This window comes from Capricornis sumatraensis, chromosome 4 (assembly GCF_032405125.1).
Source record: "Capricornis sumatraensis isolate serow.1 chromosome 4, serow.2, whole genome shotgun sequence".
Taxonomy (NCBI): Eukaryota; Metazoa; Chordata; class Mammalia; order Artiodactyla; family Bovidae; genus Capricornis; species Capricornis sumatraensis.
Window position 1 is genome coordinate 104,803,945 of NC_091072.1, and position 19,445 is coordinate 104,823,389.

At 38.9% G+C, this 19,445-nt stretch overlaps 1 protein-coding gene across 2 annotated transcripts in view; it reads left to right on the plus strand.

Moving 5' to 3' along the window:
• CFAP54 (cilia and flagella associated protein 54) overlaps positions 1-19,445 on the plus strand; it is a 324,342-nt gene that overhangs the window by 173,620 nt on the left and 131,277 nt on the right. For both annotated transcript variants that reach the window (XM_068971780.1, XM_068971781.1), the window contains 6 exons: positions 1,769-1,856; positions 2,146-2,355; positions 5,848-5,914; positions 8,064-8,246; positions 12,672-12,758; positions 19,118-19,240. In XM_068971780.1, the coding sequence (XP_068827881.1) occupies positions 1,769-1,856; positions 2,146-2,355; positions 5,848-5,914; positions 8,064-8,246; positions 12,672-12,758; positions 19,118-19,240 (758 nt within the window). The remainder of the gene's footprint in view (positions 1-1,768; positions 1,857-2,145; positions 2,356-5,847; positions 5,915-8,063; positions 8,247-12,671; positions 12,759-19,117; positions 19,241-19,445) is intronic.

Below are 19,445 nucleotides of genomic sequence, written 5' to 3' on the forward strand. Positions count from 1 at the left end.
GCTAACCCTCTCCTGTGATCGTCTCTCCAGCCTAGCTGTTACCATTGCGAGATCCTAGGTGCCCTCCCGCTCATCCCACTTTAACTGAATCTGTGAACTGTTTGTTGAGATGTGGCCACTGTTAAGTGCTTTTGCTTTGCCCCAAAAGGTTCCGTTTTCTTTGTCTTTCCACTTGATTTGGCTTTTCTACAAATTCAGCAGTATAAATTCAACATGTTGTAGATCCAATGTCCCCATTTTTTATAACAGAAAATATTCCCCGTTTAGCACCTGAAATAAAATTTGTATTAATATACTCTTCCTATACACATTATTAAAAAAAATATGAAGTTCTAAATATAAATTGAAGGATAAATTAAATGAAATCACTTTATAATAAAAGAATCTATTTGTTAATATGTAAGAGCTTAGGTGGGCTTCCCAGGTGGCTCAGTGATAAAGAATCTGCCTGCCAATGCAGGAGATGTGGGTTCAGTCCCTGGGTTGGGAAGATCCCCTGGAGAGGGACATGGCAACCCGCTCCAGTTTCCTTGCATGGAGAATTACACAGAGAAATCTGGTGGGCTATAGTCCATGGGGTTGCAGAGTCAGACACGACTGAGTGACTAAACGACAACAGTTGCAGCGAGAGCTTAGGCGCCAGAGGTACAGAGAATCAATCAGATGCTCATATACTGTATGTAAGATATACAAGATGCATAGGAAAATGACAGCTGCAAATGCAGACTGATACAAGCATATTATATTGGTGACTCAGGTGCTATCAGCATTGTTAATTTTGATGCCATGATGTTCTAAAATGGCAAATATAGAGCATCCTGAACAAAATCAAAATATTACATGGATTGCATTTCTGGAAAACTGAGCATTTTGAAAACATGTAAAAATACCCTTTCTATGTTTAAAATGAAGTTAGATGTTAGACTCAGATAATTATTTACAGGTTTCTTATCTTTTTCCTCCCTGTGGGGGAAGGTTCTGTACATTGCAGGCCCCCCAGTGCCAGGTCCTCACTGAGGAAACAATAGCAGTTGCCCCATTGTGACAAATAACAGCCTCCTCCCTCAGATTTCTAAAATACCCACTAGCCAATAGAGCTACCCTCATTAGGAACCAACGCCATGTTAGATGGGTTTTTCTTTTTTTGGCTACACATCCTGGAATGCATGCATTCCTCAGAAAGCAACAACAAATTCAGGTGATAATAAAGATGTGCTTTTTTGCATTTGGGTGAAGGAAGAATCTGATATGCTGCACTCTTGTCACACCTCTGATCAAAACCAAAGCATTCAAGTCTTCCTATCCTTTGTAGAATAGTGTTCACATTTTTCCACTTGGCATTCAGATGCCTCAGTAATCTTACCACTAATGCTTCTTCAACCTCCCCCAAAACCATATTCTGGCCACATATGACATTTCTATATTTTATACCCAGTCCAATCTCACTTGTATGCTTTTTCTGGATTTTTTTCTCCTTCACCATCTTGACCTGCCTCACTCTTACTCTATCTACTTTATTCACGTTTCCTACCTGTTAGATCCAATCTTGTTTCCTCCCTCTTAGATCCACTTTCCTACTCCCTAACATTCAAGCAGAACATCATTTGTTCTCTATAGCTATATCGTGTGACATTTAGAGGGTCTATTAACTTGAAATTTGCTTATCTACACAGTCAAGATATAAAGCAATTTAAAATATTCTTGCATATATAAAGGAAATACTTTACAGAGACTGACATTTTTTTCTTTCACTTGATTAAAAATACAGATGTTCTTCAAACCAGCAATCAAAGAAGTCTTAATGTGCAGGCATTGCATGAACTTGGAAATCTTCTCATCTTTGCACAGAAGAAAAGGTAGCTTATAGGAGTCAGTAAAACAGGGAGAACTCTGTTCACCTGAAAAATGTTTAACTATTATGAAAAAAAGCACCATCTTTCATAAATTTTAGTTCTTGGATAATATTCTGTTGCTGTGTTTTAGTCATCACATGCTACTGGAGAGAAACGGTTGTGAGCAATAAATGGCACAGATCCCTTCTCTAACATTTTTATGAAAATGTTTATTCAATGCATTTTCTATCCTTTTTGAAAGAGATTTAACAACACAGATCTCATGCTGCCTGATGCCCCATTTCTGTTTCAGGGCTGCTTTTAAGTGTTGGAGTCAAGCTCTGGATGAAATTTTCAGAAAAGAAGATGTGCTCCATACATGGAAGGAGCTTGGCAGCTCACTCACCAATGCCACTGATGGCCGGTCACCTCCAGGTTCCAAAGACTACAGTGAGGAGCTCCTGTCCAAAGTCGGCATCTGGGGGTGTTTGCAGGGAGCGGTGATATCAGCAAAGATAGCACAGTGAGTATGACGCTGGAGCCATCTGCGTAGGACCTGGGGCCTTCCTTCGTGGACTACCCACCCGGGCCATGTAGGGTGCCTCCCACACACTGGGTTCTTGGGCAGCTCCATTCATATCCTATAAGCTTATTATACACTTTACTTGTTTGTGCTGTTGCTTGTTTATGGCCGTCTCCTCTTCCTATAACCAGGGCCACCTCTGGAATGTGAACACCGCATGGGCGCAGGTCCTTGCTTTGTTCACCAGTGTATCCCAAGTGCCCAGCATGGAGATGGCATTCAGTCACTGTTGAATGAATGATTAAGTGGATGAACAGTTGGTAGGTGAGCAAGAATAACAGCCTGGAGGGAGGCCAACTAAGGCTTAATTTAAGAGCCTCCTAATAACTCTGGGTGCCCCCTGGCAAGTTACTCATCCTCTCTGAGACTAACTATTCTCATCTGTAAACCATGGTGGCAGAAATTACATGACATACCGTATTCATTTGCTACTACAGACTAGTGACAGAATATCAATCTGTGAGAGATTTACCGTCTCGCAATGTTGGAGTCTTGACATCTGAGATTAAGGTGTTGCCAGGGTGGTTTCTTCTGAGGCCTCTCTCCCTGCTCGTAGGTAACTCTCTTCTCAGTCTCTTCCCACATGGTCTTCCTTTCTGTGTGTGTCTGTGTCCTAGTCTCCTCCTCTTGTAAGGACACCTCTCGTATTGGATGACGGCCTACCCTAATGACTTCATTTTAACCTGATCACCTCTTTAAAGACCCCATTTCTTGGTCACATTCTGAGGTTACTAGGGGTTAGGATTTCAACTTAGGAATTTTGGGTGTGCAGGGGGGCTTACGTGTCAGTGGCTCAGTCATGTCCGACCCCTTGCGATGCCATGGACTGTAGCCCGCCAGACTTCTCTGCCTGTGGGATTTTCCAGGCAAGAATACTGGAATGGGTTGCTATTTCCTTCTCCAGGGGATCTTCCTGATCCAGGGATTGAACACGGGTCTCCTGTGTTGGCAGGCAGATTCTTTACCAGTGAGCCACCAGGGAAGACCCAGTGGGGCATATAATTAAGCCCATATCACAGACTGTATTAATTTCCTCTTGATGGTGTAACAAATTCCACAAAATTCAGTGGCCTGAAACAATACTGATTTATTGTCTTATGGTTATGGAGGGCAGAGGTCCTAAAATCCAAGTGTTGGCAGGGCTGAGCTACCTCCACAGGTTCTGGGGGTGAATCTGTTGTTGCCTGTCTCAGCTTCCTGAGGCCTCCTGCATTCTTCATGTTCTGTCTTCAGGACCCCAGACTCTCATCTTCCTTTCTGCCAGTATGCTTCTATCCTCACACCTTCTCTGGGACCCTCCTATCTTTCTCTTAAAGGACCATTGTGATTAGATTGAACCCATGTGAATAATTCAGTAGAACTTTGCCTCCCATCTCAGGGCCCTTAATTTAATCACATCTGCAGGTTTTTTTTTTTTTTTCACTGCATCATATAACTGGAAGGATCTTAGTTTCCCGACCAGATCATAGATTGAACCTGGGCTCTCAGCAATGAAAGCATGGAGTCCTAACTGTGGGACCACCAGGGAATTCCTTTTTTTTTTTTTGCCACATGAGCAACATATGCATAGGTTTAGGGAATTAGGATGTTGGTATCATTGGGCAGCCATTTTTTAGCCTGCCACACATGACATATGTGGAAGTCTTATCACAATGCCTTATGTCTACTTAGGACTCACAAATATCTTAAATATTTGATTAATATGAAAAACAAAAAGTATGAAGAGAGTAGAGGTACAGGTTTCCGTTACCTCTGAAGTCACATTATAAGGCATGGTAGGCAAAACACCTGCACAATATTTTGAGCTGTAGAGAAAATTTTTAAAAATAGTAATTTGTCTTAGTTCACGATCACATTGTTTTCAGAAAATTAGCATTTGGGCAAGGGAAGTATGGATTTACCATTTTAAAAGTATAAAACATTCAAAGATCTTTAAAAAACTCTGTCATTTGATTTTTCTTTCGCTCTCCTGAGAGGGAACTCTTCCTTTCACACACACACACACACACACACACACACACACACACACGAGTCCCCATACAAGTCTGAGTTTATAACTTCCTTTCTCACACACACACACACACACACACGAGTCCCCATACAAGTCTGAGTTTATAACTTCCTTTCACACACACACACACACACACACACACGAGTCCCCATACAAGTCTGAGTTTATAACTTCCTTTCACACACACACAGACACACACAGACACAGACACACACACAGACAGACAGACACACACACAGGAGTCCCCATACAAGTCTGAGTTTATAACTTAGTAGCACTTGGCAGCAGAGAACAGAAAAGCTGAGAAAGGCTCCCAGCTTGAAAAGAACAGCTTACAGCATTCCTGCCAGAGGACACCTTAGGGTCTCTGGGCCTCTGAAGTTGTTACTTAGTGATTTTCAATCAACAGAAAGTCATTTCCTGGGTTACCCAGCTGGAAATCTGACTTCCACAGGCTCTTATGGTTCTCCAGGGGTTTTGCTTATTCTTGGAGACTCCCTGAGGAGAAGAAACTTTTCTCTCCCACTGCTCAGCAGGCAAAGCACCTCTCAAAGAAGCTGAACTCAGACTGGTGTTATTAAAACAGTGAAGTCCACTGGTGTTAAAATAAGACTTAGGAGAAGGTAATGTGGTTTATAGTCACAAATGTGAGTTTCAAGACCCATGTAAAGAAAACTCAGACTCTACTAAGAGACATAAAATGAGACAGTAATAAACACAGAGTTACCTCAATCTTTGGTGGAAAGATTTAATATCATAAATGGATCCATAGTGTACTGCTGGTGAGGAAATACAGTGTTTCAGTCTATGAGAAGAAATTAATTAATTGTGCTCATCAAAAAACTTTAAAATTGTGCACCTCCTTTTCCCCAAAATTCCACTTCTAGGGATTTATCCAGTGGAAGTAATAGGACAAGTGCTCAAAAATGTAGGTATGACAATGTTTGTTTCAACAATGGAAAAAATCCAAATGGAGATGAATATTTTAATATTCTGGTACATGTGACTGATAAAAATATTAAAGTTCTGTAAAATAATTATATAACTGATTATGGTCAATAATAGAACATTTATTTATAAAAATATGTATTACATAATTTCAGTCTTAATGTGAATGTGCATCTATATAATTATGTGTAGAAGGAAATCTAGAAGGAAAGTGACTGAAATGTTACTGGTAATCATGTTTAGGTGGTAGCATTATTGGTGAATTTTCATTTTATTTATTTTTTTGTCTTTCAACGTTTTAAATCTTACATGAGAATGTAGCACTTTTAGAATTAAAAATTAAACTTTTAATTTTTAATTAAATTAAAGGCTACTTAAGTTTTGAGTTAAAATCTATGAGTATTAGAGTTGTATTTATGTAAAAATATTCTTGGAACGTTGTCTCTGAATCAGTTTCTTTTTCTTATACTTAGATTTATTCAGACATTGGATGTTGAAAAGAGAACCAATTGTTGCCTTTTATCAGCATTTCTGTTTCAGGTAACACTTCATATATGTTGTTCTGTAGTAGCACAGCCATTTAATTAGTAAAAATTTTTAAAAATGCAGTAGTTTATTACATTCATAAAACTGACATTAGGAAAATAACATGAACCTTGTTTAAATATCCTACACCCATCTTTCCTTTGATGAGTGAATCCCTGTGGCATTTTCACCTTTAGTATTCAGCAGAGTCAGTTTTCTCATGTTCACTATAGCTGGAGAAATTTTACAGATGAGGAAACTGAGTCTCCTGTCCTTCCTTCATGGAGCAGTGAAGCCAGTCTGATTGAGTCTAAAGCATTGCCCTGCCTCATCTTGAAATAAACTTTTGCTTAATTGCATGATGTAAAATATGCCATATAATTCAAGCCAAAAATAAGTTGAAGACTATAGAAGTAGAGTGTCTGCAGTTCTTAGTTTGATTTTACTGAAGAAGAAAGGAGCTTTTATCCAAAATATAAGACATTCTGAGATTCAGGAACGTAGCCAGGGGCTTCTGCAGTCTCTTGGAGGTCCTGTTTATTTTGAAGGATGGAAAACCCTTGTTCTGTGTATCAGAGAGTCTGATAGCTTATGAAATCCGGGTGTATAAGATCTTTGAGACAGGTGTCTTGGAGTCTATTGCCAGATTTTTTAGTTTTCCTATGTTCCATACACCTCTTGCCAATGCTTCAAAGGGAAGAGGTGGGAGAGGCGAGGATGCAGAGGGAATGATAACGCGAATCAGGTTTTTTCTGTTGCATCCTTTACTTTCTCCTGATATTCCTCGTTCTTGAAGATAATGCTGTTCATGGTTCAGAAAATAATTAATTTTTTTGCTTAAATGTAGACAGCATTTCTTAGTAATTTGACACCTAAAATAAAAATTTGCTCTGGAATTTATTTTAAAGATCTGTTCATTCTTTTCATGATTTTAAACTAAAAATTAAACAATTGCATAATATTTTAGACTAGGTATCTTAAAAGTTTAATGAGCAGTCTGATTAAAGTTATTCCTGATATATACATTAAAATAATTTGATGATGCATTTGTCATCAAGAAATGTCATTGTTTAAGGTAACATAAGAAGCACTCCTAAATGTACAATTTGATTTTGTGTATTCATCTTGTTTCTGAATGTCTCACACAATATTTGTCATATAAATTGTATTTAGAAATACTGGTCAAATTAAACCAATTACCTTTTCACTTAATTCAGTTAAAAATTTAGAATTACCTGTGCTTGATTTAGACTTCTGAAGTATGTTTTTCTTTCCTCTACTTGTACGTTGGTAGAGTGGAGAAAACATAGATTTTGGGGTCAAATAGTCAAAATTTTTGAATCTTCTTTTTGCCAGCATTACCTGGGTGACCTCAGAGAAGTTAATCGTTTCAGCCTCAATTATATCACTTGTGACATAATAAGTCTTCCTTCTAGGAGTGGGTTAAGTGAGGATTAAATGAGATAATATTTATGAGGAATAAACTAAGAGTGCCCAACACAAAGTCAACTCTCAACAAATGATAAAATAGTGATAATTTCTTCTAAAGATAATAAATATCCAACTACCATGGGGTTTAAAAGGCCCATTGTCAGTGATAAAGCATTTGGAACCTGTAGTGATGAGACTATAAATAAGTACTTTTCATTGACGCTTTCATGTGGTGTTAGAGAAGACTTTTGAGAGTCCCTTGGTTAGCAAGGATAGCAAACCAGTCAATCCTAAAGGAAATCAACCCTGAATATTCATTGGAAAGACTTATGCTGATGCTGAAGCTCCAGTGTTCTGGCCACCTGTTGTGAAGAACTGACTCTTTGGAAAAGACCCCGATGCTGGGAAGAATTGAGGGCAGGAGGGGAAGAGGGTGACAGGATGAGATGGTTGGATGGCATCACTGACAATGGACATGAGTTTGACCAAACTCCAGGAGATAGTGGAGGACAGGGAAGCCTGGTGTGCTGCAGTTCATGGGGTCACAAAGTGTTGGACACTGTTTAGCAACTGATCAACAACAAACAACCCTTTATTATAGGGTACAGTGTGCTAGGCAACACAAAGCCCTTTGGGAAGGAATACACTTATTCCTTATATCCTTTAAATACTTATCTTTCTTGTTGTTGCAAATGCAAGTTCCAGCTGTTCATTTCACTTTATTCGTCCTCAGGGTTTGCTTAGAACCACACTACCACATCCTAAAGCTGAACGTTGCTACGCTCAGTATGAAATCACTCAGCTTCTCCCAGGCATTGAGCTCTTCTCAGACAGATACCGGGCTGACATCTGCTCCGTCATTGCGAGTTTGTATTATGTCATCCGTGAGCTGCACTTTGCTAAGCAAAATCTAGTAGTAAGTGATTTGCAAAATCAACAAATCTTAATTCACAGTGATATCTTACCCCACTTATATTGTACTTTTTACTTGGCAGGGTTAGATTTTACTGTTGCTCTTGTGATCAATTCTTGTTTAACTTTTAAACTCTATTTTCAGGATTTTGATCTGTACTTCAAAATAAAATAATTAATGTTCTCTCTTTACCATCACTATTTGCATGCCATTTTGGATACAATAGCCAGGTCTATTTGATTTGGTTCTGTCTTTTTTTAACTCTATTATTTATTGTTTTTTCCCCCTTAAGATATGGTGAAATTGACTAGAATGTTTAACTGGTCTGGAACACAGAAATCTAGTGGACTTATAACTTCACTTTATTAAGTCATGAAGGAATATCAATATCAAAACTATGGGAGTATTTCTTTATTGAGACAAACTTATCTTTGTATCTGTCTCCTTTCTTCTAAGTTAAAGACACATCTAAGTGAAAAACAGATTTTAAATATGAAATTAAGACAGACACGTCTTAATGTCCTAAGAAATTAAAACTCTCAAATAAAAACTCATTTCCTTTGGGAAAATAAGTCTCAAATCATAAATTTGAAGTTGATTTCATTTTAGACATAAATTAGTATTTTCTGTTGGTCATTATATTTATGCTTTCCTCCTATATCTTAGTTTTTCTTTTTTCTTCCTCTGTGCTATTTCCACTACTATTGCATGTCTTTTCTCACTGTGTTTGCTCCTTAATATCTGTTCTTTCTCTTTTTCTGCTTCTTTCCCTTTCCTCTATAATTTTAATACTTACCTTATTTTTTTCTCATATGTTGTTTTCTGTTCTCTTGTTCTAAATTAACTCTCTCCTTGTTTTGAAAAGATTTATTGTCCCCTGATATTAATTGTTAAATTATAATGTCATGTGTTAATGTGAAAAGGTTGATACATGCTTGTAATACGTGGAAGATTTGGCACACAAAAAATGTTTATTAGAAAGAAATAACAAAAATGGTGTTCCTCTCATTGTTAAGGGGCTTCATTTCTGGATTTAGAAAATAGTTTACCTATTCCCTGAGTAACCTTTAGCTGCCTAGTCCTATTCATATATAATACATATCACTGGACTGGAAAAGAAATGAGACTTTTTTCTCTGAAGCTTAAGAAATTGAGAACATTTTTCTGAATAATTGAGTAGTTGGAAGCAATAAAATGGTGTGTTTTTATTTCTCACTAAAGAAAAGATACAATCTCAAAGGTAATAGCCAACTCTTATTGTTTTGTACTGCATTAATTGTAGAAAAAGGTATTGTTATATTTGTAGAGAATCATTATAGAAAAATGTATTGTGTTATGTTTGAAATCATTTAAGACCAGCTCTAATCCTCTTTAAAAGCTGTTGCTATTAGCAGCTGCCAGTTGACTGACAATGAAAGATTTCTTAGCTGAACTTGCATGAATCCATTTTGTATTACACTACCTTCTAGAAACAGATTTAAGGGCCCAGATCTGATAGATAGAGTACCTGATGAACTATGGAATGAGGTTTGTGACATTGTACAGGAGACAGGGATCAAGACCATTCCCATGGGAAATAAATGCAAATAAAGCAAAATGGGTGTCTGGGGAGACCATACAAATAGCTGTGAAAAGAAGAGAGGCGAAAAACAAAGGAGGAAAGGAAAGATATAAGCATCTGAATGCAGAGTTCCAAAGAATAGCAAGAAGAGATAAGAAAGCGTTCCTCAGCGATCAATGCAAAGAAATCGAGGAAAAGAACAGAATGGGAAAAACTAGAGATCTCTTCAAGAAAATGAGAGATACCAAGGGAACATTTCATGCAAAGATGGGCTCGATAAAGGACAGTAATGGTATGGACCTAACAGAAGCAGAAGATATTAAGAAGAGGTGGCAAGAATACACAGAAGAACTGTACAAAAACGATCTTCACGACCCAGATAATCATGATGATGTGATCACTCATCTAGAGCCAGACATCCTGGAATGTAGTCAAGTGGGCCTTAGAAAGCATCACTACGAACAAAGCTAGTGGAGGTGATGGAATTCCAGTTGAGCTGTTTCAAATCCTGAAAAATGATGCTGTGAAAGTGCTGCACTCAATATGACAGAAAATTTGGAAAACTCAGCAGTGGCCACAGGACTGGAAAAGGTCAGTTTTCATTCCAATCCCAAAGAAAGGCAATGCCAAAGAATGCTCAAACTACCACACAATTGCACTCATCTCACATGCTAGTAAAGTAATGCTCAAAATTCTCCAAGCCAGGCTTCAGCAATACATGAACCGTGAACTTCCGGATGTTCAAGCTGGTTTTAGAAAAGGCAGAGGAACCAGAGATCAAATTGCCAACATCCTCTGGATCATGGAAAAACCAAGAGAGTTCCAGAAAAACATCTATTTCTGCTTTCTTGACTATGCCAAAGCCTTTGACTGTGTGGATCACAATAAACTGTGGAAAATTCTGAGAGAGATGGGAATACCAGACCACCTGACCTGCCTCTTGAGAAACCTGTATGCAGGTCAGGAAGCAACAGTTAGAACTGGACATGGAACAACAGACTGGTTCCAAATAGGAAAAGGAGTACGTCAAGGCTGCATCTTGTCACCCGCTTATTTAAGTTCTATGCAGAGTACATCATGAGAAACACTGGACTGGAAGAAGCACCAACTGGAATCAAGGTTGCTGGGAGAAATATCAAGAACCTCAGATATGCAGATGACACCATCCTTATGGCAGAAAGTGAAGAGGAACTAAAAAGCCTCTTGATGAAAGTGAAAGTGGAGAGTGAAAAAGTTGGCTTAAAGCTCAACATTCAGAAAATGAAGATTATGGCATCCAGTCCCAGCACTTCATGGAAAAAAGATGGGGAAACAGTGGAAACAGTGTCAAACTTTATTTTTTTTGGGCTCCAAAATCACTGTAGATGGTGATTGCAGCCATGAAATTAAAAGACGCTTACTCCTTGGAAGAAAAGTTATGACCAACCTAGATAGTATATTCAAAAGCAGAGACATTACTTTGCCCACTAAGGTCCGTCTAGTCAAGGCTATGGTTTTTCCTGTGGTCATGTATGGATGTGAAAGTTGGACTGTAAAGAAGGCTGAGTGCTGAAGAATTGATGCTTTTGAACTGTGGTATTGGAGAAGACTCTTGAGAGTCCCTTGGACTGCAAGGAGATCCAACCAGTCCATTCTGAAGGAGATCAGCCCTGGGATTTCTTTGGAAGGAATGATGCTAAAGCTGAAACTCCAGTATTTTGGCCACCTCATGTGAAGAGTTGACTCATTTGGAAAAGACTCTGATGCTGGGAGGGATTGGGGGCAGGAGGAGAAGGGGATGACAGAGGATGAGATGGCTGGATGGCATCACTGACTCGATGGACGTGAGTCTGAGTGAACTCCGGGAGTTGTTGATGGACAGTGAGGCCTGGCATGCTGTGATTCATGGGGTTGCAAAGAGTCTTGGACACGACTGAGTGACTTAACTGAACTGAACTGAACCTTCTAGAAGTGCCTAAGGAGATTGCTGTAATATGTAAAATTTACCAAGGGACCCCTTGCTGTGGAATAATGGGAAATAGTTTGCTAAATAATAAGGATCCAAAACCCCATTTTTGCTCCATCTTCCTTTGATGGGGCAGGACCCAGCTGCAGGGAGTGAACTTCAGTTTTAAGTTGCAGTTAAGAACTGTTCAAAAGTCCAGGCAAAACTATCCTTTAACACCTGCCTTTAGCTGAATCGTGGTCAGGGCAAGTGAAAAATTGATAGTCTACAAGCTTTCACATACATCTATGGGACATCAAGAAGACTTGAACTTTGGGGTTAATTCTAGGAAAATAAAAATATTATGTGAAAAGTAAGCTTGAGTCTTAAGCAGTAGAATATATGTTCTGTGATGGCAAGGAGTTAGATTTTTTCCCCATTCAACAGTGTCTGATATTCATATGACAGGCATGTTATACTTTTTTTTGCTGATAGAGAGATTTCAGTTGAAGACAATAGCAGTTGACATTGAGATGATGGATATGAGTTCCTTTGTTTTAAATTCTGGATTTATTTGATAGCTTATTTGCTAGAATGTTTCCACAGGCCTCAGTAATTCATATATATATGTTGAATTAATTTTTTTCAGGAAGGATGATTAACTTGAGTTTTATTTTTCCATGCTTATGGAAATGTGAAACCTAGGTTTGGGTACCAAGTGGCGTCTACTTGGAACTATAAGTCACTGATAGCACTTTGAACTTTTGATAAAATCATGAAGAATATGCTAGGCAGATCATTTCACTTATACCAAATAATACAGTCTTTTAATATAGAAAAAATAAATCATGATTTTGTACAACATCTCTTGCATTAATATTGTATTGTTAGATTATTAACTTGATAACATATGTTTCAAAACAGAGTGTTTTTCTCTTGGTAGATTCTGCCTCTCCTTGCATTGTACCAATATTTTGTTTCTGTAATTTGCCAAGACTTTGTCAGAAATCTGGAAGCAAGAATCCTCAAGGTATGTTTCAAGGTTTTAAGACATTTGATATTTTTCAACTATTGAAGATATCATCTTAAAATACTTTGGCTCTAATACTCATAATCATAAGCTGATAGTAATACATGGTGTTGAACTGATATTAAAAACCTTACCCAACATTATCATAATGTATAAGAAAGAGCTGGGCAGAAAGCTTAAATCATTTTATGCTTTGTTTTGTTGTTGTTCAGTCCCTAAGTCATGTCCAACTCTTCTGCTACCCCATGGACTGTAGCCCACTGGGTTCCTCTGTTCATGGGATTTTCTGCGCAATTTTATGCTTGGGCCCACAGTAAAGTGAGGAACAGCTACGCCTGTTAACAGGCTAACCCAACAACATTCAGTCCAGAAATCACCATTTCTAAATGACTGGTTTCTCATGAAGACTAATGAGTCATTTTTCAAAGTTTGTGAGTTGTTTTTGCTAAGGATCTTTTGTATATCATGGTGTACAAGAGTTTTTCATGGCATAGGTAATTGAAGTGATAAAATTCACAAATACTAAATTACAACTAATTATGTACCCCCTAAAAGTCAGGAGGCTCTGTACCTTCAAGATTTTTGTGTAGTTGGCTTGAGCCCCATGTGGAGTGCAGAATGTCAAGCGTCTCCTTTTCTGTTTTTTCCCTGGTCACCCATTGTCAGAGGCTCCCACTTATGTTGAATTTGTTTTGCACCTGGATCCTCTCAATAGCCAGCAAATTTGCTTCCTGTTCTGCACCTCCTCATCTCTAATATGGAATCCAACCCTATTCCATATTTTACACACACGCATACACACAAACACTCAACACATACACACACACAAGCAAAACACACATACACACATTGCATTCACCTAAGGTCTTTATTTCTATATCAGATTTTACTGAAAACTGGGAACATAAGGCAAGTTTGTTGCTTTTAGTTGCTCAGTCGTGTCTGACTCTCTTGTGATTACATGGACAGTAGCCATGTAGTCAGAGGAACCACCTGGCTCCTCTGTCCATGGGATTTCCCAGGAAGAATACTGGAATTGGTTGCTCTTTCCTTCTCCAGAGAATCTTCCTGACCCAGAGATCAAGCCCACGTCTCCTGCATTGCCAGGCATATTCTTTACCATGGAGTCGCTAGGGAGGCACTTGCAACTTAGAATATTTGGCATCTCTGAGTTTAAAATATTTCGTGCTGGTAAATTCTCCACAACCCACTCTAAAAATATATAAAAGCCTTGATTTTATAGCATTTTGTAGCATTTGCAATTTCCATGGGATAAATACTCCCACTGCTGTTGACTTTAGCCTGCCAACTAGGCGTTACCAAATATGGGGTTGGGACAAGATGTGCACGCTCAGTTGGGAGTGAGTGGCACCAACACTCCCTTGGCTGAGCTGTCCTCCTTTTTTGGAAAAACCCTCCTTCCTCAGATCCTTTAAATGCTGTAACAAGGGAAAATAAGATTTCCCTTTGAATTGCTCTCTCCAGGACCCAACCTGTGAGCCTGTGTTTTCAGACCAAATAGTCTATCACATTCTCTTTCTTAATAAGGATAATACCTTCTCTAAGAGAAGTTCTGGTGCTCTTAAGATAATACATTTTAACCTAGGAATAAGTAGTTGGTTTTCAGCCATGAATTCTGAGTTACTGAACTCTGTAAGAGTTCTCTGACTTTTGAATTTCAATAACACTGTTTAAAAAGCTGCATACAACTTTTCTCTCTCTGTTTTTAAGATAGCACTCTCTTCAAAACTGAAAAATTCTCAAGGCTAGGGCACGTGTCTTATTCATCTTTTGGTTCCTTATAGTGTCTTGAGTAGTAAATTCATATACTTGATATTCAATAATTAATTATTAAATTGAATTTAATAATCCACTGTTTGTTTTTTCAAAATCTGTGGCAAGCTTTATTTCTACTAAGTTTGGTGGAAATTAAATTTTAATAAATTGAAGTTTATTTAATAAGTAAAAAAAATTGAATTTAAACTCTTTAGACATATATCACATGCCTACTGTCCACATTCTCCTTGGTGTTCAGTGGGAACTCATCAAGAAGATACTTGGTAAATGTTTACTGCTTTATCTCTGAAGCAACATTTATCGAGTATCTCCTCATAAAGTCACCGTTAGTAACTCTGATGGAAGAAATGTAACTCATGGCCTTTGCTTGTAAGGAAGTGAAAACAGGGAAGAGAGACAGGACATTATGTGTGTGTACCTCCCAGTTGATCATTTCCAGATGAGTGTGATGAACACCATTTCCAGGAGCTTGAAAGAGGGGAAGAGGGCTTTGGGTCTCTAGGCTTTACCAAGTATATAGATAAGATTTAGGTTTGAAAAGAGTAGAACTAACTGAGTAGGAGAGAGGAAGAAGGGAACATTGTCAGCCGACAACTGTGTGAAAGGTATAGAGGTGAGAAAGTGTTGACTTGTTTTAGGAGGCTGGAGGGGCTTGGTAGGAGTGGAGTGGGGGTCTTGAGTAGGCAGTTTGGAGAAGATGGCATGAAGACACCAGAGGCCCAGGGTGTGGAGGAGACTGTGGGCCCAGTCTTGAACTTCAAGCTGAGACGTAATGTGGAGGGTGAGCAGTGAGAGAAATGAAGAGGTGTGGAGTCAGAGTAGGGTGACAGTGTTATCCTGGTGTCACTAGGAGACAAGAAGCTTGGCAGGGTTGCAATGATCATCACTACCATGTCAGAAGGAGATCAGAAAGGCATTGAAAGAATCTCAAACAAAGTTTTTGATTAAATGACTAATTTTTATTGGATTGTTAGCACTTGGCAACTCTTTTTGTACTTGAGTAGCTTAGAAGTCAGTGAAGAACTATGGAGAGTCTCCTGTAGTCTTGGTCTGAGAGGGGGAATTCATGACACACTTTTGATCAGGAGAAGGATGAGATCAGATGTATCTGGTAGGAGTGTTAGGAGTAGAGTGAGATGAGAGTAGGATCTTATTGGCATAGCATAACTCAACCACAGCATTGCCAGAATCCAAGAAAAGGGGCAGCTGTTGCATCATACAGAAGAAGGAATGACAGACCCTGTGAGTAATTTGTCTGACCTTCCCGAACTAAACTGGGGTCAGTGAGTGGGAAAAGAGAAAAGTCACAGTCAGGAAACAGTAAATAATGATACTTTCTGACAAATCAAACGGCAATAAATCACACTGTTAAGTCTCTGCCAGTGCTCTAATGTCTTTCAGGGAAAGCTTTAAGACCTCTTTATGATCAACTTGTCTGGCTTCCTAAAAGATGTATTACTCTCAAAACATCCAGCATTCCTGGGAAGGGTACCAATAGTTCTGTATTTGTGTGACTGAATGGTTGATTCATGGGTGGTTCTTTTTTCTACCTGGCTTGTTTATGTTCACAGTGTTTCTGAAAATACATGTCTATTATTATCACCATGGCTTTTTCAAATGGTCAGATTCATTTGATAAACTGAACCAGAGGCAGCCTGAACAGTTACAAGTGGTCCATGTACAGCAATCTCACATTCAAAACCAGAGGAGACTGACCTCACACAGATATGGGGAAATGTTTCCTCTAAGGAGCAGGGAGTTCAGTTGACTACCTAATGCCTGCTTTGGTATTATATAGCACCAGGGAGATTAGAGCCCAAAGTGTATTAGGCAAGAGCCAAAGTGTGCAACTCAATAGGCAAGCCATTTTCTCTTCATTAAAAATATTCTCCTGACTTTGTATGTTTTATTTTTATGTTCTTCTCACATCCTGTTTCCTTCTAACTCACCTTTTTATTTCTTTAAAATTGGTACACTCTTGAGATTCCTAAGATAATATAAAGGAAAAGAGAGTAAGATGAGTATATGTGTCAAGGATAAATTGGATTTTGTTTTAGAAATATGTCACCTTCATCCAAGTGTGTATTTTACTCCTTGCTCCCAGTTTACTATTTTCTGTCCTCTATGAAGTCACTTGTTGCTGTTCAGTGGCTAAGTTGTGTCCAATGCTTTGTGACTCTATGGACTGCAGCACACCAATCTTCCCTATCCTTCACTATCACCCAGAGTTTCCTCAAACTCATGTCCATTGAGTCAGTGATGCCATCCAACCGTCTCATCCTCTGCCACCTTCTTTTGCCTTCAATCTTTCCCAGCATCAGGGTCTTTTCCAATGAGATGGCTTTTTGCATAGGTGGCCAAAGTATTGGAGCTCCAGCATCAGTCCTTCCAATAAATATTCAATGTTGATTTCCCTTAAGATTGACTGGTTTGATCTTGCTGTTCAAGGGACTCTCAAGAGTCTTCAGCACCACAGTTTGAAAGCATGAATTCTTCAGCACTCAGCCTTCTTTATGGTCCAGGTCTCACATCCTTACATGACTACAAGAAGAAGCATAGCTTTGACTAGATGGACCTTTGTTGGCAAAGTAACGTCTCTGCTTTTTAATATGCTGTCTAGGTTTTGTCATGGCTTTCCTTCCAAGGAGCAAGTATCTTTTAATTTCATGGCTGCAGTCCCTATCCATAGTGATCTTGGAGCCCAACAAAATAAGGTCTATCTCTGTTTCCACTTTCTCCCCATTTGCCATGAAGTGATGGGACCAGATGCCATGATCTTAATTTTTTTGAATGGTGAGTTTTAAGTCAGCTTCTTCACTCTCCTCTTTCACTCTCATCAAGAGGCTCTTTAGTTCCTCTTCACTGTCTGCCATTGGAATGGCATCATCTGCATATCTGAGGTTGTTGATATTTCTTCTGGCAGTCTTAATTCCAGCTTGTGATTCACTAGATGTTTTCAAAACATCAGTCAAGTACAGACCCTGCCCTGTTAAAAAGTCTTCAATCACTTATCATGCAGAAAATCAAATCCCAAAGCTCCACTCTGGTTGACTGGCCACCATTCACACCTCGCTGCCAACCCTCTTGCCTCTGTCTAAGCTCCTGCCGCACAGGCTGTTCCCTGAACACACCAGGACCCCAGGATTGCTTCTGTCACCACATGACCTATGTATTCAAGGTGCCCTCAGCAGCTTTTCACATCTCCCTCCATCATATCATTTCCCAAATATTCTCTTGAAAGTTTTCTTCTCAGAGAAGTCCCTCTGGATCACAATTTGCAACATAGTATTTTGTCAGTACCTTTTATGTCTTTTCATACTGGATATATCTTCATGTATCACTTAAATTTAGCTAATAATTTATCCAATGGATGTAACCTTCAAGATGGCTCTGTGCAGAAGAGAAGCTCAATTTATGTTTTGAACAAATGCATGTGTTTGATCAGGATCTTTCCTTTTCTTCCTGTAATTTCCTTCTTGAAAGTCTTGCTAGGTTATATGCAAAATAAACCATGTACAATATATAGTTACCAATTGACTAATGCTGTTAAGTACATGTCTGTAAAATTGACAGTGTCCATTCATTGTGGATAAGAAAATGCACAGCTGATGCACTGTGGAATTCATCTCCTGGTTGAATTTGACATCCCCCAGAGTATTAGAGAGAGCAGAAGTGTTTTGTGTTGTCCTTCTTTTTCATTTATTTGGCTGCCTTAGGTCTTAGATGTGGCAGCAGAATCGTCTCTTGCAGCCTATGGGCTTCTCTCTAATTGTGTTGCACGGGTTTCAGAGCGTGCCAGTTCAGTAGTTGTGGCAAATGGGCTTAGTTGCCCTGCGGCATGTGGGCTCTTAATTCCCTGACCAGGAATGGAGAGTCCCCTGTATTGGAAGGTGGCTTCTTAACCATTGGGCCAGCAGCAAAGTCCCTGTTTTGTCTTTTTTTGAAACCATATTTTGTTGTTGTTGTTCAGTTGCTCAGTCATGTCCAACTCTTTGTGACCCCATGGATTGCAGCATGCCAGGCTTCCCAGTCCTTCACTGTCTCCTGGAGTTTGCTCAAACCCATGTCCATTGAGTCAGTGATGCCATCCAGCTGTCTCATGCCCTGCCATCCTGTTCTCCTCTTGCCCTCAATCTTTCCTAGCATCAGTGTCTTTTCCGATGAGTCTTTTCCAATGAGTTGGTGACATCAGGTGGCCAAAGTGTTAGTCATACTTTACCATGGGGACAAAAGGATGAAGTAAATTGTTTAAAATGCTTCCATGTCTATCTTATTTCTTTAAATGTGTTTGCATCTGTTATCACTGATGAATGGCCATTGTCTTGAAAAGTCACTTGCTGTGATTCCCTAGTTTTCTTGGTCTCTGTACACGTGAGCTGGCTTAGGCACAGACACATGCATCTCCACAACCGTGTTGTCTGAATGTTAATTATAATCTGTTTCCAATACAAAGCCAACATCTTGGATATCAGAAAGTTGATGATTTTTCTCTAAAATTTTAATTTTTAAGTAAAACAAGTAGTTTAATTTAGTATTTCTCTTTTGTTTTCATTCCTTTAAAGATAGAAGTCCTTACAGATTTAGGATTCTTTTCTGAAGCCTTTCATGAGCTATCCCAGATATTTTATGCAAAAAATATGCCTTCTTCAGTACCCACCAGCTATAAACCTCCTGGAAAAATGAAGGTAAGCCTGCCAATTTAATTCAAAGCTGTTTTTTAATTTTTTCTAGGTCGTTTTGAAAACTACATTCCTAAAATCTAGGAAATCCTTCCACTAGTGATATTTACAAGTCTCTGGCACTGCAGACTTCTTTTAAGGATGGTTATTGTACTAATCGTTCAGTAGTGTCTGACTGTTGACCACACCATGGACTCCTCTGTCCATGACA